This window comes from Linepithema humile, chromosome 3 (genome assembly GCF_040581485.1).
Source record: "Linepithema humile isolate Giens D197 chromosome 3, Lhum_UNIL_v1.0, whole genome shotgun sequence".
In the NCBI taxonomy this organism is placed as follows: Eukaryota; Metazoa; Arthropoda; class Insecta; order Hymenoptera; family Formicidae; genus Linepithema; species Linepithema humile.
In genome coordinates, this window is record NC_090130.1 from 14,775,398 (window position 1) to 14,797,200 (window position 21,803).

At 33.8% G+C, this 21,803-nt stretch overlaps 2 protein-coding genes across 6 annotated transcripts; both read left to right on the forward strand.

Moving 5' to 3' along the window:
* Window positions 1-669: 669 nt before the first annotated feature.
* Window positions 670-11,485, forward strand: LOC105676719 (uncharacterized). 2 transcript variants are annotated; one of them, XM_067352450.1, is made up of 5 exons: window positions 670-8,966; window positions 9,064-9,287; window positions 9,499-9,844; window positions 9,928-10,680; window positions 10,790-11,485. In XM_067352450.1, exons 3-4 carry the CDS (start codon window positions 9,790-9,792, stop codon window positions 10,419-10,421), a joined length of 549 nt encoding a protein of 182 aa, XP_067208551.1. In that variant the 5' UTR covers window positions 670-8,966; window positions 9,064-9,287; window positions 9,499-9,789; the 3' UTR covers window positions 10,422-10,680; window positions 10,790-11,485. The 2 variants fall into 2 exon arrangements, with proteins under 2 accessions (XP_067208551.1, XP_012230247.1); XM_012374824.2 differs by having other exon boundaries at window positions 670-9,287.
* Window positions 11,486-12,079: 594 nt separating this feature from the next.
* On the forward strand, window positions 12,080-21,204 carry LOC136999050 (uncharacterized). 4 transcript variants are annotated; one of them, XR_010889461.1, is made up of 9 exons: window positions 12,080-12,518; window positions 12,604-12,730; window positions 14,759-14,868; window positions 17,146-17,218; window positions 18,368-18,584; window positions 19,024-19,195; window positions 19,775-19,922; window positions 20,284-20,446; window positions 20,519-21,204. XR_010889461.1 is itself a non-coding variant. In XM_067352448.1 (6 exons), exons 3-6 carry the CDS (start codon window positions 18,867-18,869, stop codon window positions 20,827-20,829), a joined length of 951 nt encoding a protein of 316 aa, XP_067208549.1. In that variant the 5' UTR covers window positions 17,146-17,218; window positions 18,368-18,584; window positions 18,778-18,866; the 3' UTR covers window positions 20,830-21,204. The 4 variants fall into 4 exon arrangements, 3 of the variants coding, with proteins under 3 accessions (XP_067208549.1, XP_067208550.1, XP_067208548.1); XM_067352448.1 differs by lacking the exons at window positions 12,080-12,518; window positions 12,604-12,730; window positions 14,759-14,868 and having other exon boundaries at window positions 18,778-19,195; XM_067352449.1 differs by lacking the exons at window positions 12,080-12,518; window positions 12,604-12,730; window positions 14,759-14,868 and having other exon boundaries at window positions 18,935-19,195.
* Window positions 21,205-21,803: the final 599 nt, after the last annotated feature.

Here is a 21,803-nt window from a genome sequence, read left to right on the forward strand (position 1 = left end):
ACAAAAAATGAAGCTCATAAAAAGCTCTACAAGTAAGGTCTTATACATATTTTACCTAACTCTAATATTTTAGTCGTTTTAACAATTAACAGTCGCCATATTGGATCCGCCATTTTGAATTTTGCAATTTTGACAACAGATTCGAATTCAGGAGCCCAAAAAACCTTAGGATATCAAGTTTTATGCAAATCTGTTGAAAATTAGTGGAGTTATTTAGAAATGTACATATATGATACATTACCACGTTTGGCACTTTTTTTGTACATATATGATGCATTACCACTCAACTGGTTAAGCTGGGTCGATGCCGTCAAAACCATTGACTCCCCTGGAATATTATGTAGCCTTGCCATGGTGAAAATACGGTTTAACCACTTTCTCACATTTTCTTCGTCACTCCCAGCAAAAGGTGGAAATGAATTCCGCGCGAATTTGACCTGCCTCTAGTCATACTGCGAACTTCTTGTACCATCCCGCGAAACAGCCGATGAGATTTCTGAATTCTGTCTCGTCATACCACCCTCCGTCGCCACGCGCGCCCGCAATGTCTCCTCGTATGACTATAGTTATTCGAATTAACTCCTGAATATACACCGCGGCACCGCTGTTCGATACAGTCGCGCCACACTACGCTCCGTCCGCGTCTCCCTCGTCATCCCTTGTTTAACATAATTGGGAAAAGGGGGCGGACCGGTCACAGGGGCAGAGGCAGTATTTCAAAACTCCTCGGTGATATATTTCGGAATTGCTCCGGCCAGCCAACGTGATCAAAGTGCACCGAAATTCGTTCCAATAAAACTGCCCTAGTCCCCGATGCATCCAGCGAGTACATTCGCGCCACTTCACGCAATCCGTTCACCGTAAATTTATCAAGCTGCATGTTATTTATGGTAAAATAATAAAACTGGACCAACGATCATAAAGTAATTAGTTTGTAGCTTTTACATATGTTACTCAAGCATACGAACGCGCACTTCACTTATTTTACAAACACAGATACACTGATTAGAATACAAACAGTCTTTCTTAAAAGTTTTTATTAAAGTTATCTACAAAGACAAAATCTAAACGGTCGAATCGACAGCTCGACCCGTGCGACGACCAGATCCCGACGCAGCGCGCTTGCGCGAAACAGACCGAGACACACAAATCGCAACTCCAATAAATCCAGCGATTTTCATAAACGACAATACTTATTGTACCATTTGCCTAAAAGTTCCTTATGAAAATTTATGTCTTATCAAGTAATAACTCTATAAAACAGTTCAGCCCAACAAACAGAATTAACGCATCGCACATGCGTGGATCATTGCCTCACACACGAACAACAAGTCTATACTTCTCAACTATTCCTTTACAAATTTACAGGCAAAATATATGTCCTTGCTCGTATCCCACTTCTGATATTTTTTAGCTGTAAGTTTTCTTTTATTGAGGGCAATTATATTGTTGCGCCCAGGCTTTTTTGCCGCCGATGCTGCGTGCAGTCAGCTAAGGGACCGATCAATAATATCGATCGGCCGTTCAACAGTTCTGAAAGCTGTTTCTTAAACAAATGAGATATTGTAAATAGTTTCTATGGTAATATTGTTTAGCCGCTGAGACGTCTCTATGACAGTTTGTAAACAAACTGTGAGATGTCAGATTTTCGAGAGCTGTCTGCTCAGACGGACGTATACGATAGCTCCGATCTTTCAATCTGTTTCTTGGTTACTTGTTGTATTCTGTTGTTTCTGTTCTTATTAAAGTGTTTCTTTTACTCTAATAGAGTGTTCCTTTATTCCGCGAGTTCCGTTTGACGTGTTTGATATCTCGTTCCGTGAGTGCAACAATATGTTTAATTTGTAACAGTACGCGCTGTTACTAAGCGTCACGGGCTTCACGTGAACACCCCCCATTACGGGCCGCATTCCGACCCCCCAACTCGAGGGTAGTAGCTCGAGAAGGGGTAGCTGCCGGGTAGGGTAGCACCCCAAGTGGGGGTAGCGCGACCGGTACAAAAGCCGGCTCGCGGAGCAGACCGAGACCATTTCCCCGAGTCAATGATGCGATCTTTCCCACAGCGGTCCCGGCTCCGCTGCCTCACACAACCTTACAGAAGCGCTACGTCACGTATCCGTGTGAGCTCGGCCGTTCAACCAATGGAAGAGAGCGAACGTCTCCCTTCCACCGAGCCGACACAACAGACGATAAATGCATGCTACTTGCATGTTAAAAGCAAGCGTTTCTGATTCAGAAAAGAAATTTTGAGGCGAGTGGCTGGAATATTAGAGATCACCTGTTCGAGACCTGCTTCGTGCAACTTTCTTTTCTTTTTTCCGCATTTGTTTTTAACATAGTAAATCATTAGATAATATTTGTTTGCCCAAAAAAATAATATTTTCTATTTATTATTAATATTCGTATATGTTAAACTAACAATTTTAGAAATAATACAGATCTGCCATTGTCAATAGAAAAATGAAGTTATTTTACAATTTTGCAACAAAGTGCTAATTTAACATATGCAAATATTTTTAATAAAGATAAAATAATTTCTTTTAGCCAAAAACATTATCTAATAATTTACTTAAAATAAATATCGAAAAAGGAAAAAAAGTTACAAAATCACAGTTTTCAAATACGAGATTTTTAATATTCTTGCCATTCGCCTTACTCGTTTAGCTATGCTTGCTATTTTACATTTATCAACATGAAAAATTACACACCTGCAAGCTTTTAATTATTTATTTTAAACTACTGCATATTAGCAAGAGTTACTGCAGTAACTACATATACATGTACTGTGGAGATTAGTGGAGGAACACAGTAACATATTAAAAATGCAGTCAAATAGATGTAAGATTAGTAATTTTATTAGTACTATTATAATAAGTAGTGGTCTTCCGCACCACCTTTGAGGTTCCACTTATGGCGCGTTCGATTTTTTTTTAAGTGGATCGTCGCCTGGAGCCCTATTGTACCACTTTTTTACACCTGTTATTTACAGGTTAAAATAATTTACTTGTACTTTGTATACTCACTGTACTTGTACTTTTGCGCGTTGCGCGTATATTGGCGAGTTGGGAAAATTACTTACTTTATAATTTTCTATAAATACAAAATATATTTTGTATTTATTATGCCTGTAATGCTATTAAGAGTAATGAGAAATACAAGGTGTCCCATTTTAAACGATCCACTCAAATATCTCAGAAACACCGAGTTAAATAAAAAAATTTTTTAAATAAAAGTTATAGGGTTTGGAGAGGAAAAAAATATAGCGATATTAGTTTGACCTTGGATGGAGGCGCTTCTGAGATTTAAAGGTCATCTTTATTTTTTCAAATGGAAGGACATTAATTTTTTTATATAAATCGATTTCTTGTAATATTTGTCGTAAAAAGTTATAAGACTAGGATGGCCAAAAATTGAATGGTTTACAAGATATTTTATATTTTAATTTGACATAATTTTACATAAACTATGAAATATCTGGTTAAATATTCATTTTTCAATTATCTTACTTCAACACTTTTATGCACAAAATAATGAAAAGAATCAATTGGTGTAAAAAAAATACATAGTACGACTCGGACAAGCCTCAGGGCGCACTCTGAAGCTCCGGTCGTACTCGCTCCCATCCTTTCCCGTCGTTCTAGGAGCAGGGCGTTCCCTGCTTCGATCGGGTGTTCCCGGCGTTCAACTTCCTATATCCCGTCGATCTAGGAGCAGGGCGTTCCCTGCTTCGGTCGGGTGTTTCCGGCGTTCGATTTCCGACATTCCGTCGTTCTAGGAGCAGGGCGTTCTCTGCTTCGGTCGGGTGTTCCCGGCGTTCGACTTCCGACATTCCATCGTTCTAGGAGCAGGGCGTTCCCTGCTTCGGTCGGGTGTTCCCGGCGTTCGACTTCCGACTTTCCGTCGTTCTAGGAGCAGGGCGTTCCTTGCTTCGGTCGGGTGTTCCCGGCGTTCGACTTGCTATATCCCTCGCACGAGAGAAGATTCTCTCCGTCTTCGGACACAGCGCACCGGCAACCGTCGACGACTCAGCAGGGCTCGGATACACGCGGTATCGCTTATTTTTTAATATTTTTACACCGTGCCGTACGAAAACCGACCGATTTAGGATTAATTATACTCATACGTTTATGTTATCTCTGCCGTATTTTTCTAACCGACCAAAATTAGTTTAGAATTAAATAATTTAAGTTGTTTAATTTCGGCCAAAGGCGCACCACGTTTAACGATTTACGCAGTTTGTTTGTTATCCGATTATTTCCGATAGTTGTCCATTCGTTCACATTTAGATTTGTACCCGTTTATACCGTTGAAACATTAGATAGATTAACCGATAGGGAAATGCTTATGTACTCATTGTTAAATGTTTATACCTTTCTTTTATAATTATATCATTAGTCCAAATGCTCTCTTGAATAAATGTTTATTTTGTTTCTTTAATTTGTTTTTATTAATTTGGAGTCTCCCGAAAACCCCACGAACGAATTCTGGCGAACTGGCGAGTTATTCCGCGTCGTACGAATCAGCTTTGCTACCTACGCACCGTCGAAATTCCGCATTGCTACGCACCGCCCGTGAGACGTAAAAATACGCACCGTTACAAAGTAATACCCAAGAAAAGAAGTTTTAACCGTTATTTATTAACATAATAATTGGATCTTCGAGCAAGACAAATAATACACAAAAGAAGCGACTTATCTGATATAATTTTCGTGTTGTGCATTCGTCGTCTAGATCTCACAACCAAAATCCTTCAATCTCAAAAATCAGTCTCTCTGGCGCTCGCACTTCCTTCTTTTTCTCTTATATCTTCCAAGATTCAATCACGAATGCCATTACTCTCGTTTTTCTTTCTTATGGCCACGTCCCTCGGTTCCTTCCTCAGCAAATCTTCACTGACGTGGTTCAATCCGCGTTTGCCAACAATTTTTATAAGAATATATTGTGACGTGACGCTTTCCGTCGCGCCCGTTACAAGGGCAGTAGCCCGACCGAAGGAGGTGAAATTTGGAGTTGCGTCCCTTCGGTCAAAGAGGGAGTGATTTCTCGCGGGAGCGAGTCTCGCGCTTTTATTTAAATTGTAAAAATTTACCGACAAGCTTAGAATTCTAGCGTTAGAGTGTATGACCAATTTATTGTCTTGTGTAACTAACGTCAAGAAGAAGCAAACGCCGTGGGATTTAGGAAGACGACCTCGCGACAGTGAGAGGAAGCCCGAAACACCCATAAAACGTCATGTATCGAGTATCGCGTAGAACATTATCATAATAGCAGTTATCGATCCTCCAACTTTACAGGGCCGAGGTTATGGGGAAGCCCCGACAAGGTCCACGATAAAGGGAGCACGGCAGTGCGACAGAAGGCTGGATGACGTTGCTGCCATCACCGAGAATCCGAACAGACGGTCGGTGTAGCCTTGGCCTGGCCAGCCGGGCAGATCGAACCGGAGGACATCTAACTAAGAGAAATTCAACATTTCAAATTATCGGCTGTTGATGAGCACGAGAAACCAGATAAACAATGGACGAGGTCGGAGCTGTTTGTGATCGAAAGGTGATTTAAGAAAAATTATAAATAGAGTACGCTGACCAATGCGCGGAGATTCGACATGGGCCAGGGGGACCTCAGAAAGATCACTGTTCAACGAGCCAGCAACCGGGAAGGAGCAGCTCCAACCAGAGGGTCCCGACGAGCGTGGCCGTACCGTCTTTGTAAGGCCATCACCCAGGGTAGCTATAATTTAGTAATACCGGCCAAAGCCAAGGCTTCCGGCAAGTTCATTTACCGCTAAAATGCCGCGATTGTTCTTAATTATCGAAATAGAAAGTACCGATACCGTGAGTGTTGGAGCCGGAGGTTGGCTGACCCCGGTTACCGGTTACCGTAGCCCTCTTCGAGGCGCTGAGCCGTCGACAGTCCGAACGCTCGTAATCCGAGAAAGACTTATATCGTTACCGTCTCCGTCTTACCGGAGTTATCAGTTACCGTTGCCGGAGAGTAAGTCCCAGTTACGCACAGAATAAATCGGACACAGCAAGTTGAATGAATCGGACACAGTGTCAATCGGACACAATAGAAAACGGACACAAGATGGTTGCAATTGAACACATAACAATCGGATACAATAAGAAATGGACACAATAACAATCGGACACATTGAAAATCGGACACAGTGCCAATCGGACACAGTAACACATGGACACACGATGGTTGCTATCGGACACAGTGCCAATCGGACACAGTAACAAATGGATACACGATAATGGTAATCGGACACATAATCGGACACAATAAAAAACGGACACACTGTGGTTGGAATCGGACACAGTGACAATCGGACACAATAGTAATCGGGCACAGTGGCAATCGGACACATTGAAAATTGGATACAATGCTAATTGGACACAATAGAAAACGGACACACGATGGTTGCAATTGGACACATGATAATCGGACACAACAGGAAACAGACACACGGTAGTTGCAATCGGACACATACTCCGTGACAGTTTTCCTAACCCTAAAAACGTTACTATAACGACTTTAATCTGTTAATTTTTCGCTTTCTTTCTATATAATATTTCTGTATATAAAATCTTCTCTGTTTTAAGAATCTATTAAAATTAAATAAACATAGTTGAATATAATCGAATCATGTATTTGATTCATAAACATTATACTTAATGTTACTCTGCGCTAAATTTGAACATTGGATTTGCATTAAACCTCGCTTTGTGTAGAAACTCGTAAAGCCATGTTGAACCTCGCTTTGTTTGAAATTTCACGCGTAGGCGGCAGAGGACTTTGCCCCTACGGGGCGAAGCCTCTCCCTCGCGTAAAACAAATAACAAATCCTCCTCAGGTTATACCTAACAAGGTAAAGGTGTCTAATTAGCATTGTGTCTGATTGCCACTGTGCCCGATTACCATTGTGTCCGATTGTCACTGTGTCCGAGTCCAACCACAGTGTGTCCGTTTCTTATTGTGTTCGATTGTTATGTGTCCGATTACCATTATCGTGTGTCCATTTGTTACTGTGTCCGATTGGCACTGTGTTCGATAGCAACCATCGTGTGTTTATTTGTTACTGTTTTCGATTAGCACTGTGTCCGATTTTCAATGTGTCCGATTGCAACCATCTTTTGTCCGTTTTCTATTGTGTCCGATTGGCACTGTGTTTGATTCGTTCAACTTGCTGTGTCCGATTTATTCTGTACACAACTGGGACTTTCCCTTGCCGGATTATATTGTTACCGTCTCCGTCTTACCGGAGTTACCTGTTACCGTTGACGTTTTGGGAGGATACCGTTTGATAGAGACTTCGAGTCGCGGAATTTGCATGGAGTGCATTGCCGTCTCGCAGCGAGAGTTTGAATTCGGCCTTGTGGCGTAACGATCAACTCGTCGCGGAAACTTGAGTGCCTCTATCGAAATTACCGTTGAGATTATCTTTTTGTCGGCTACCGAATTTTATCAGCTACCGTTAGTACGGATTTGGCCTTGGAACGTCGTCTCTGGGCGAGATTCCAGATTCACGCCTTTAAAGAAATTGGAACGTCTCTGGCAGGACTCCCTCTGTCTCCGTGTCTTTCGGTGTTACCGTTTGGGACCTGCACTGGAGCGTCGTTTCGTGGCGGAATCTCGAAGATCGCAGTTTTGGAGGAGACTGGAGCGTGTCTGGCAAATCTATTACCGTATCGTTTATCGTACCGTTTTTCTGAGTATTGTTTTGCGTATCGTTTCGATTGCCGTTTCTAAGTGTCGTTTTGCGTTCCAATTATCGTGTTTGAATATCGTTGTAGGTAACGTTTTCGGCTACCGTTTTGCGTGTCGTTCTTTGAGTATCTCTTTGAGTACCGCTTTGATTGCCGCTTTTAAGTATCGTTTGGCGTGCCGTTGCCGATTGCCGTTTTTGCGTATCGTTTCCAAATATCGTTTGAGTATCGTTTCGACTGTTGTCTCCGAATACCGTTTCCGGAGTATCGTTTTTGGAAGTATCGTTCTTGGTTATCGTTTTCTGAATAAATCAGTTTGAGTATCGTTCTCTGTGACGCCTTGTTTGGCGAATATTGTACTTTGATTTGTGTTTAATATCACTAGTTGCGTTTCGATATGTTTCTCAGGAGAGCTTCAGAATTGTATAACTGCGCCACCGTGCGCCGCGTGTAGGTATCAGTAATAGCACGTATGTCTACGCGTACGCGTGAACGCATGTAAAAAAATAAAGAGTTAAATAAAAAGTGCTTAAGCAAGATTAGCGTGAGTCAATTGAGTAAACCAGCCTACAAATAAAATACGTGCCGAGCACCCAGCTAAGCAAAAGCTGCAAACATGGTCCTTCGAGCCGGATAATATTGCAAACCGGGCAATACAAGGAAAGCACGTGGTATTGAGGTTAACTGGCGTTGCACGCAGAAAGGTTTGTTCGTCAAATGAGCAATAGTGATTTATGCTTTCCGTGCATCACGTGAAACCTAGACGGATATTCGGAACGAGACCAGGCAAGGATCTCGCATCGCCCTGCTCGCAGTAACCGCACGAAGCAAGCGTGGGACAAGAACAACGAAGTTTTCCTTTTTGTCGCTCGTCACGCGGCTTGTTGGACATAAGCCGGGTCTACAATGAGTCGGTAGTCGGTAATCGGAAATCGGAAGTCGTAAGTCTTAACCTAAGTCGGTGACTCTATCAATTTTTCGTATCCACAATGAGTCGCTAGTCGTAAAGCGAATCTCTCAGCTGGACCAATAGGAAAACTGATTTTTTGAAAAGGTGACTGTTGACTTTCATTGACCTCAAACCATTGTCGTTGTTTATACCGGTGATCGCTGGTGAAACGTGATGAGTGACGAAAGTGAAAATTCTGTGAAAATGGACGATGAAGAAATAATTATAATTATGGTGATGTAAATGATGTTATAATCTTTCACGGTGGGAGCGTATCACATCTTCATGAGACATAATGGTCGAAGGTTAGTTCTCTTTATCTAGTATAAATATAAAAATGATTTATCTAGCTATTGGAACATCGAAGTAGGTGACTAATATTTTTTATTTACATAATGTTAGGTGGTGGGGCAGACCTGTGAACAGGCTATTCACTCAGCAAGGGAATTTCATGAACTTGTTTCATGAATTAAAAGAAACAGATCACGAAGAATTTTATAAGTACACAAGAATGACTCCTACACAATTTGGTTGGACTGGTTGTTGGAAAAAGTTGGTCCTTTTTTGAAGAAGAAGAGCATGCGACGACCTTTTCCACCAGAGCTGCGTCTTGCCGTCACTTTGGAGTAAATTAATTAATTTTGTTTTTTCTATGTATGCCGTAGTGTAATAATCAGAAATTGTAATTCAAAATTATAATATCCAAAATTAAACAAAAATTAAGAGTCAAAGAGTCTGATGCTGGATATCCTTTTTGGTTCTTGATTTTTGTTTAATTTTGGATATTATTTGAGTCTTTATATTGGAGTTAAGATTATATTTACTTTAATGTTGTAGATATCTTGGTCATGCCGATAGTGTGTGGCAGAAGAAATGGAGTTTTCGGATTGGACGTTCAACTGTGTATAAAATAATCCCAGAGACTTGTGCCGCAATATGGATAGCATTGCAGCCAATATATTTACCTCTAATGCAGAGGAATAACTGGCAAGAAATTGTACAAGGGTTTTGGCACCAATGGAATTTCCCCAACTGCTTGGGAGCAGACGGAAAACATATTAGAATTCAAGCTCCCCCAGCACAGGCTTACTTTATTATAACTACAAAAAATTTTTTTCAATTGTTTTGATGGCAGCCTGCAATGCAAACTATAAATTTACATGGGTAGATATAGGTGACTATGGTATGTGTATTATTAAGGTATTGTGTGGAATTAAACCTATGATAATGCTTGTTTGCTAAATAAGAACTATTAATTTTTTTCAGGTGGCATTTCTGATGGTGGAGTGTGGGCAAACTCCGACTTTGGTCGTAGCCTGGACAGAGGACAAGTGGATTTACTTTTCCTTCAGCATTGGCCTGGAATGGTGGAACCAATGCCCTTTACGTTTGTCAGTGATGCTGCATTTCCTCTTAAAACCTTTATGATGAAACCGTATGCAAAACCCAAGCGAAGGAGAAACCAAGGACAGCAAGAAGAGGAAGAAAGAAATGAAGAAAATTATTACGACAAAGATGTTGTTGTGGGCCTGGGAATGCCAGAAATGATTTTCAACTACCGACTCTCAAGGGCTAGGAGAGTTATAGAAAATGCCTTCGGTATTCTTGTGGCAAAGTGGACCATTTTGAAAGGCAGCATCGCCTGCAATTTGGAGACCTGTGAAACAATAGTGTTAGCTTTGATGGTGCTCCATAATTTCCTCCTGTCTTCTGAAGAAGAATTGCCAATCAACAACATTGATACAATGTTCAAGGGTTGACTGACCAGGAAGGGTCACATGGTGAGCTATTTCAAAATGGTGCATGGCGTAGAGAAGTGCCTGATATAAATATATTCCAACGAATTGGAAGGATGGGTAATAACAATGCAGCCGCTGATGCCATCAAACTTAGAAATAACTTAAGGGACTACTTTGTAAGCGAAGCTGGTGAAATTGAATGGCAATACGAAATTGCTACTCGAAATAATCCTATTATGAGAGGACCATTGTAGAGTTTATAACTGTCATGTATATAAAGGTTATTATTATAGACTATTGTACATAGATTTGTAATTATTTGTTGCAGCTTATTGATTAAATTTTTGTGCAATGTCTAGAATTTATAGAATGTTTTGTAATTTTTGCAGGCCTGGTACTGTGGTTTTTCGAGAAATTAGAAGATACCAGAAGTAACTGATTGTGAGTTGCTGATACGAAAATTGCCAAATTGCCGTTCCAACGCTTGGTTCGTGAAATCGCATAGGATTTCAAGACCGATTTGTCCGAAACTTCCCGTGTTTTACAACTTAATAATTTATATCACATAGATATTCGTATATTTACAAGATTTAATTTGCAATATTTTCTGTGCTGAAAAATTACGTATGTATGTAATTTTTCCCAAGCATGATGTGATATGTAATTATAATAAATATAAAAGTTTTAGAAAATGTTATTATAAAGTATGAATATAATTCATTAAAAGTCTTTGTAAATAAAACTAATATTTTTCATTTTTTTCAGTATAAAGATCGAAAATTCTAAATAAATTAATTATTATTTTCAATGTCGTGTTTTCAATTTTTTTAACTATTTTTATTAATAGTATATAATTTAAAAAATATGTACCCAGATAGCAAAAGCGTCTTTGGTACAAAAAGGAAAATGATTGCTTGACACAAGTTTCTCTTCAGTTGTCATCATATTGCTATTATCGAGACAATAATAATTTTGTTTAGGTCAAACTAAAGGCATTATGCAGACAACGATTGCCTGCGCAAACAAGCGGAAATGCTGTAGCACATTTATTGTCATAAAAATTATTACAATCTGTTGGAAATCGTTTTCGTAAAATATTTATTTCACATTTCCGTTGAGTGAATGGAAAAACGTTTAATAGACATAATAGATATTTAATAGACATTTTTTCGATTTGTATTTCTCACTAAGGAGTATTGCCATAAATAATGATTAATATTTTTATCTTTAAATTTAATAATAATTTAATAATAATTCAAATTTAATAATAATTTGAAAAACTAATCACATTCGATACTATTTAGGCTGCATTCCAAAATTACTGCCAGTACTAAAAATCTATATTTCACGTTACGTATATTACAGATTTTCAATACCGGCAGTCAATTTCGGACACAGCCTTAGCCGCTCAGTGATTGTAATACTGGGAATATATGGATGAAACTTAGTGTCTCACGGAAACGCAAGACGTAATTTACATCTTCTCTCAATGCTGTTAAATGGGCCGAGTTGCCCTTCATGTACCGTAGTAAATGCATTATAAGCGCGCGGACCTTAATGGATATTTATTTAAATATATATATATATATATATGGTATATATATATATATATATATATATATATATATATACATAATAAAAAAAAAATATCTATACATATATACAGAGTGTCCCCGACATGATGAAACACCTTTCTTATACAGGTAGAGTGGGTTAAACCGAGTAGAAAAATCCTTTATAGTTTTGCGATTTGAGCAATAATAAGCAAGATATTAATTTTTACATTTGGACTAAAAAGAGCGCGTTATTGGCTGCGGGCGGCATGATGTGCGCGTTGCCGCCCGCAGCCCAGATCGTTGGCAGCATTGTTTCTTCCGGTCTCGCGTGCGTGCACGTGCGTAATCCGTTTCTCGCTGTTCTTTATTATACAACATTTTAACAATTTCGGCACAATTGTGTCTTCTATGTGTATTTAATACGTGAAATGTTGAGGACTCTCATTTTGAGAGCAGATATCATTAGAAGAAAGAAGAATAACAAAGTCTGACTCGGCAGTACACTACTACGTCGCAAGACGCACAATAACCTCTAACTCTAAGAATAATCAGTGCGAATAATGTAAGTAAATCACATATTTTCCGTAGGATTGATTATTAAATAATATTTTATATGTTAATTGTGCATTTATTTTAAATAATTTCAGATTTAAAATTGGCAGTGTATCACAGTTTATTTACTACTATATATGTATAATATACTATATAATAGATATAAATTTAGCATTGTCGTTTTTTGATATCATTTCTCGAAAAAAGTTTTACTGCGATGCGGTAAGTATAAATATATTGTACATTATAATTCACATTCAAAAAAATTTTCTATAAACTTTCACTACGACAGTATTTTTGCACTATTAATTCTTTTTATTAAATTATATTAAATTGCATTAAATGTTATGAAATAATATTTAGTTGAAATATTTTATTTATTTTGCTCTATATTATGTTTTTGGATTAATTGATTACAAATTAAAAGTAATTGGTAGAATCTACGAAAATATTTAAAATATTAGACAACATTCAATTATTGTCGATGAAAAAATTGAAATTACAATGAGGAGAATAAATGAATAAAGTAGCAAAAAAAATTTGTATTTCAATTTTGCTTCAGTCGAAAATAGTGAGTAATTTTTAGAAAAGATATTTGAAAGATTGATTCTCTTACTCTTTTTACTTGTGTATATATTGATTAAAAGTTTAGTAATTTAAATTATGAAGTAGTGTATTAAGAGTCTAAGCTAGATCTTGGTGCTCAATTTAACAAATTAATACAAATTAATTAATAAAAATTAAAATTACTTGCAAATACAAATTAATTAATATAAATTAATTAATAAAAATTAAAATAAAACATTAATGTATTTGAGTTCTAGCTTTTAACTCTTAATATACTGCTCTGTAATTAAAATTATTTTATAAAAAGAGCCCATTATTAGTTAAAATATGTTATTGTTAAAGATTTTGTATATCTTCTAAATTATATTCATAAATATTTCAAAAGAAACATTGAATCTTAAAGTAATAATAGTGTTAAAATTAAATACAGATTATTAAAAAATTTAGACTGTTTCATTAAATTTTTTGTTACATGTGTTACTTGAACAATGTAAAACAAATAACAATAAGAAATATTTATTCAAACTTTATTATAGCAACATATTTTATAAATGGAGCCAAATGAAAGAGTCATATTTTAAAATAATCAATCTTTGTTTCTAAAAAGACTGTATCATTAAAGTGAAAATTTAGTTGCATGGAATTAAAAAATGTTTAAATTTTCTATTTTATGTTTATCATATTTATCATACTATTTTATTTTATTTATAATATTTTTTATCATATTGCATATAAAAAGTGATTTTAATTTAAAAACTTAGACTTAAGTATCTAAACAAACATTTTTATATTGATTAAATGCATGAAAAATATACTCTAGGAAGAGAATGTATTTTATATGACAAATTTCAATGGATTTTTATGAAATTTGGATTAAAGATTAACAAAAGATCTAATAGAACAGAATCTTTATATAAGTAAATTTAGTGGTAATTATTTGATAATTATTTTATTTAAAAAATTAAATATTTAATTATTTGTATATGTATTTATATTACAAAATTGAAATAACACATTACAAATTCTGTTCTGTTAGTATACTCAATGTCAATTTTTCAATCAATAATCTTAAAAACTTTTTAATTTTAAACTGATGCATATGTGGAACATTTTAAAGTAGTGCATATTTGCATAAACTTAATTAATGAGAAAAATACATTTAAAGAAATTTTAATTATTTATAATTTATCAAATTAATCTTGCACTATTTAATTGTTTCTATTCTTCTTCTGTTTCTTCCTGCACGCATGTATGTACATACATGTTCTTCGATATTTTTTTTATATAAACTTTATATATCGTAGCTGTTTGATTACTAGAATACCAGCGAAGTGAGTTTCCAATATGATTCATTGTATTTTGATTTTTAGTGATACATCTAAATGTCCAGTAGTATGAATAAAAGATTCAAACATTTTTATTAAAGCATTGGTAATAAAGTCACATTGTAATACAATGACTTTATTGAATAAAAACTTTATTTTATGTGGTTTAGTTCTATGCTTGGAAACTTTTTTGCACTTTTCTATTTTAAAACTTTCATTATATAATAGAAAATATTACAATATAAAAGATTATGCGCTTAAATTTCGTTCCTAAAGTTATACAACAATTTATATGCATTCACTGAACAAGAAGTTGTATGTTAATTACATGTACCTATTTATTTTAATTTTTTCGCAGTGTAAATAATCTGGATCTAATTCAAATTTAAAAATGAAGCAAATTCAATTGGAAACTAACAATTCGCGCTACTACAAGTCTCTTCATGCTGTATCAAAAAGGCAACAAAGGTTAAGATTAGCCTATCAGAAACAAATGATAAAAAAAGCAATTAGTGTTAAAAAATCACTTTTGATAGATAGTAGTCCTGTAAATATTTCGCTTGAAAACTTTGCTGAAAATATAGAATCTCAAAATGTTAAAGAATATATTATAAAACCTCAAAATTTTGAAGACTGCAACGAAAATTATTTTGTACAAGAAATTTTTGCTCCGATTGCACAACTTGCTGCAAATAAATATTCTCTTCATTCATGTATAAACAATGTAGATAGGATTAAAGTTATGAATACAAATAATAAAGTAATTTTTCAGAAAAACTTAGCAGCTGTTCTAGTTGATGCAAATCACATTTTGGGTAACCGTATTTTAACAGTTTTAAGAAGTCATAGTTGCTTAACATTTTTACCCAAAGATATCCGAACATTGCTCTTCACACCACACATTCGTTCAATTTTATATAAAATTGAGCCAGGAGAATATTTACATATTGGGGTAAAGAAATGTCTGGCTCAAACCCTTGAATATGTAAATTTGTTATTGATTCCCGAAATTCTCGAAATTGATATTAGTACGGATGGTGCAAAATTATATAAAAGTGGGAAACATGATATTTGGCCAATTCAATGCAGAATTGCTAATATTCCAAAATCTATTCCAGAAACTGTAGGCATATATAAAGGTCCAAAAAAACCTAACAGTGCAGAAGAGTTTTTCCAGTATTGTAACTCCGATTTACATGAAATTTTTAATGAAGGTGGAATTATCTTTAAAAATAAAAAATTCTTAATAAAATTACGATGCTTTATCGCAGATGCGCCAGCTAGAGCATTTATTTTAGGACATAAAGGTCACTGTTCTTCCAGTCCATGCTCAAAATGCACAGTTAACGGGTTTAGTATTGGAAGATATATGGTACTTAGAGGTGTTGAGCATACACAACGCACAAATGAAGAATACAAACAACAAATAGATCAGGAGCATCATAAAGGCTCAAGTCCATTATCTTATTTATCTTTCAATATGGTTAAAGATGTTGTCTTTGAATATATGCATCTGTGTTGTCTAGGAGTAATGAAAAAATTAACTTTGACATGGTTACGCGGGACTTATACGAAAAATACTAAATTATCGGGAATTCAAATCGAAATTATTTCAAATCGGTTGAAGGTTCTATCGAAATATTGTCCACGAGAATTTGCACGCCGTGTTGAATCGCTTGTTGACTGTGACCAATTTAAAGCCACCCAGTGGCGTCAAATTATGTTATATGTTGGAATAGTATGTTTTAAAGGAGTTATTAAAGATTACGTATATAATCATTTTTTACTTTTCCATATTTCCATGCGCATTCTTGTTTCGTCGGTATATAATACAAATAGAAATCTAGTTTTTTCTGAAATAGCTATAAAGAAATTTGTGTTGCTTTCTGAAGACATTTATGGCCCAACTTTTTTATCATACAATATACATGGAATTCTACATTTAATCGAAGATGTACTTCGATTTGGCCCTTTAGATAGTTATTCAGCATTTCCTTATGAAAACAGCATAATTAATTTCAAAAGAATGTGTAGAAAACCACATCTTTCCTTACAACAAATTGCTGCAAGGCGTGCGGAGCAAGAACAATGCAAAAGGAAGTCTATTGTACAAAATGATTATATAAAAGTGTGGAAAAAACACGAGCAGGGTCCATTACCTTATGCTGACAATAATTCTAGGATGTATGACCAGTACAAATTTTTAAAAACTTTGGATATTACAATTGGTATTAGTCAACAAGACGATTGTTGTATTTTATCAGACTCAAATATATGTTGCGTAAAAAATATTTTACAATGTGAAAATAATTTTTTTATTGTTATTAAAAAATTTCTACGAGTAACAGATTTTAACAATATTGGCATCAACTCATCCTCCGTCGGTATTTACAAGTGTTCTAGATTAGCTCATGATTATGATATTATTCCATTAAAAAATATCAAAGCTAAATGTTTTAAAATGCCTTATTTTAGTTGTCTTTCTAATAATGAAGTAATACAAGATAATATAATAAAAGACGAATTTATCGTTGCAGTAATGCTATAAAATAAAGAAAAATTTTCTTTTTTTATTGATTATCAATAATATATAATAATAATATATATAATAATAATATATATTATCAATAATATATATAATAATATATAATAATATATTAATTATATATATATATATATATATATATATATATAATTATAAAGTATGGTATTTATGTAAATAACAATAAACTTTGTTATCAAAAGTGATTATAAACATTTTTTGCATAAAAAAATTGTCACATCACATATCACATCGATCATCTTAAAATATTTAAAGGTAATTGTATATGTGTGTATGTACATTTTATACTTTTCATGTATGTATTTTCACGTCGTTAACAAACTTATTTCGCAAGAATTTGATACATGTTGCTTGTTCAAATCTTTATACAGGGTGTCAATTAAGTCCCGGGACGGCTGAATATTTTCTCATGTAAGGTATTTTTGAAAAAGGTCAAGGTCATTTCTGAAGTAATTTTCAACGAGGAATTCAACGGTGACCTTCAATTTGACCTTGAGCTTGACCTTCAAGGTCATTTCAAGGTTAGGTTAGGTTTTTTAAATAGAAACCCCTATTTTTGATTCCAAAATCTAATAGCTGGTGTCAAGAGCTTTTCAAAACACTATAATGAAGTTATTTTTCATTAAGTACTTTTCGAGTTATGAGGCTTGTAAATTACAGTATTTTGACATAAAATACAAAATATCTTGTAAAACATTTAATTTTTGGGAATCTTACTTTAATACTTTTATGCATAAAATAATAAGACGAATCAATTGGTATAAAGAAAACACATAGTTGCTTTCAAGAAAAAGTATGCAGTTGCATGTTGCAAACTACATATTTTTTCTTGAAAGCAACTATGTGTTTTCTTTATACCAATTGATTCGTCTTATTATTTTATGCATAAAAGTATTAAAGTAAGATTCCCAAAAATTAAATGTTTTACAAGATATTTTGTATTTTATGTCAAAATACTGTAATTTACAAGCCTCATAACTCGAAAAGTACTTAATGAAAAATAACTTTATTATAGTGTTTTGAAAAGCTCTTGACACCAGCTATTAGATTTTGAAATCAAAAATAGGGGTTTCTATTTAAAAAACCTAACCTAACCTTAAAATGACCTTGAAGGTCAAGCTCAAGGTCAAATTGAAGGTCACCGTTGAATTCCTCGTTGAAAATTACTTCAGAAATGACCTTGACCTTTTTCAAAAATACCTTACATGAGAAAATATTCAGCCGTCCCGGGACTTAATTGACACCCTGTATAGCGTGATGAATATTGCGCTCAAAATATTGTGCTTATTAAAATATTGTGGGAATTTTTTACAATTACAGTTACTGTTACAGAAAAAGTATTATTACTATTTTATGTTTATGTTGACAATATTAATGTTTAGATTATTTTTGTCTTGTTTTTAGATCCATACATCGTCCAAAAAGATTATGTAAAAAACCACATCGATTCGAAACTACTTCGAGCGAAGAAGGAGTGAAGGTTAAAAAAAAATCTAAGTATATTAATGAAGAAAAAGCAAAGAAAAAAGTTTCATCTACTTTACAAGATATCCATAATGTTATGAATAATGAAAATGTGCCGTGTAATTCTAATTTCAATAAGGATTCAAACTGTACAAGGGTACGCATTATGTCTGATAAGACCTATCAAAATACTCCATACACACTAACGTATAATCAAAAACATCGATTACCATATCACCCAATACCTCTTACTGGACAAAATGTTTCTAATAATACTGGACAAAATGCAACAGACAATTTTACAGAAAATGCACAGCAACAGACTATTAACAACTTTCAATCATTTAAAGCGAATAATGCAACAAGTATATCACCACAACAATCTGGCATTAATGGAAACAGTTTTCATCATATAACTCAAGAATTAAACAGAAATTTAATGAAGAATAACATACAACATAAAGAAGTTTCGGAAAATATTACATCATCACCCATTTATCCACATAGTATTCCTTTGGAGAATGAGATGCAGTTGCTACACAATTTACAACCATGTTGTCAACCTGTATCAAATGTTGAAAATGCAAATTCATTAGTGCAAGAATCATATCACATACAAGAATTGGGAAATACCGTATCAATTGAACCACTTCAAAAAGTTATACCATCACATCAAATACAATTGGAAAATAATGCACCAATAGCAAGAGAAAAAAATGAAATATCGCAAGTAATTGAAATACTTCGCGACTTACAGCATAAAATGCAGTACGTATATATTTTCTTATTTTAACTAAAATTGAAAATAGATAATAACTCTGTTTTGAATAATATATATTTACTTTCTCTCTAAAAGTTTTTAATAAATAGTTCATAAAAATTTTTAAACGTTACAAGTTTGCTTCTGAGCAAAAATTTGTAAAATATATTTGAAACAATATGACTAAATAAGTAATGAAATATTCTTTTTTTATTCTGAATGATTCTAAATAAAGGAATGCAAGAATAACTAACATATTTTGAACATTATTATCGTTTTGATATCATTGATTGGTTTCAGAATATATGCTTCTAATTATACTTTATTAATATGTTTACTACGTTATATATATAATTTTTTTTTAAACATTTCTCAATTTGAAACTTCTTATAATCTATAATATTTTTGATTTTTGTTCTCAGAAAAACATATACTTGTTTCATTCAATCTATTTAAAAGTTTTGATGAATATGAAATATTAATCACACATTAAAACAATTAGATGGACTATTACCGTTAAATATTTATCTTAGTATTTTCACACACATTGTTTATTAATATTACTAATTATAATCAATTAATTTCAGAAGAACAAATGAACGATTGAATACAATAGAGCGAAAAATCGATTGCAACGTTATTAATACAATTCCTACAAAGCCGCGAATTCTTCCATTTTCGACAATAGAAGCAATACAAATGTTTACAAAGGATAACGCCGTTTATGAAGAAGTTGTAAATATTAAATTAATTCATATTTAATATACACATAAGAAATTGCTTTATAGATGTATATTTCAATTTATATTATGTAATAATTTGTATATCTTCAGAATTTGTTTTATACCTCGACAGTTTTGAATCGTTAATCTTGTTAGAATCAGTCTTAATTAATATTGTATTTATTTATTTTTAATGTTTATTTTCTAAATGACTATCATCGTATTCGAAAATAACTTTATTACAGATCGAAACGTTTGCGGAATTATTCTTTTACACATATACATAATTCAGAATATTAAATAGCATGTAACTAACTTATCTCTTTATTGATTAACCTTTTTTACTTTTATTGCAATAATTTGTATGTTTATAGGTACAGTACTTTAAATTTTTAAACTGCATAACATTAAAAGATAGCGTGCATCAATGTATAAAAGAAGCTTTAACGATGCAAGTAGCCGGACAAATGACATGGTGGGGAATTAATGATATTAAATTCCCATTCTATAATACAATTTTATGTCAAGCGATTTACCGTATGTATATTTGTGTATATTTGTTAGTCCACTGTGTGTACAATATTGATTATAATATTGATTATTTTTCAGAAGCCGTAGCGTCAAATAGGTATTATCCTAAACCAACCAGAGAAGAATTCCAAAAAAATATCGTCGCATCCTTGAAAATTGCCAAACAACGATTCCGGAATGCCAGAGGTAGACATCCAGGTGTACAAGGAAATCGGAGAAATTTGCAGGCAACTGCAGATGCATTATATAATGATGATAACGACGGGGATAATAGAAATTCAGAAAATGATGATAACGACAGGGATAATAGAAATTCAGAAAATGAACATAACGTTACAGACGTAGAAAATGATAGCGATGAAAATGAGCACTCATCAAATGATTCATAAAGTTATCTTTATCTTAAAGTTATCTTTTCGGTTTTTTTTATGTTGTTAACGTGCATTCTTATTTTCGGTTTCTTTTATGTTGTTAACGTGCATTCTTATTTTCATAAATATATTTTATATAAAAAATGCGTAGATACAAATATTCATTTATATAGTGTTGGATTGGCCAATAAGTGTGTTGTTTTTTTTGTAAAGTGTTTGGAAAGTCTAATTTAATTTTGTAAGGACACTTATTATTTAATTGGGTAGCAATAAAATATATAATAGCTATAAAAATTTTATTTTCCCAGAATATGGGCAATCATTAATAAAGAAAATTCTAAAAGAATGTTGAAAAGATACTTTTTAAATAAACTTTTGAATCCAATTATATAATTATGGTTAATTATTGTGAAGCATGACCTTGATAGCCTACCAAAATCTTACCAGGATATTGATTGTGTCATGCAACATAATAAAAATTACAAAAATGAGCAAATTTATGCATCTGTATGCAATGAATGCATCTGTAATTTAGGAGTCGATTTTGTATTCTGTATTCATGCAATGTAGTAAAAATTACAAAAAGTAAGCAATTTTATTACTTATTAAACAATAAGATTATATACTTTTTAGTAAATTTTTTTTTTAGTAATTTTTTTTATTTCTGTAATTTTCACTACATTTCATGATACAGAATTGACTCTCAAATCACAGATACATTAATAAATTTGCTCATTTTAGTAATTTTCACTATATATATTGCATGATACACAATCAATGTCTCAGATGAGTCTTTTTTTAACGGCAACGGTTTCCTTCAAATTATCGTCAGATTATTAGCAACTAATGGAATTAAGATTTTAGGTGGAAACTATTTCCGTCATGTTGCCATATGATTTCCAACAATCTATTATATGACTGATTCGTAAGAAGGCAACTGTTGCCATCAAGTTGCTTGTAACTGTTCCTAGCAATAAAAATCGACAATCCAA

Excerpts from the sequence above, each read along its gene's own strand:
- LOC136999050 (XM_067352447.1), top strand. The coding sequence starts at position 18,594 with ATGTCTGATAAGACCTATCAAAATACTCCATACACACTAACGTATAAT. Across the intron at positions 19,196-19,774 it reads GACTTACAGCATAAAATGCA|AAGAACAAATGAACGATTGA; the intron begins GTACGTATATAT and ends AATTAATTTCAG. Across the intron at positions 19,923-20,283 it reads ACGCCGTTTATGAAGAAGTT|GTACAGTACTTTAAATTTTT; the intron begins GTAAATATTAAA and ends GTATGTTTATAG.
- LOC105676719 (XM_012374824.2), top strand. The coding sequence starts at position 9,790 with ATGGCAGCCTGCAATGCAAACTATAAATTTACATGGGTAGATATAGGT. Across the intron at positions 9,845-9,927 it reads GGTAGATATAGGTGACTATG|GTGGCATTTCTGATGGTGGA; the intron begins GTATGTGTATTA and ends AATTTTTTTCAG.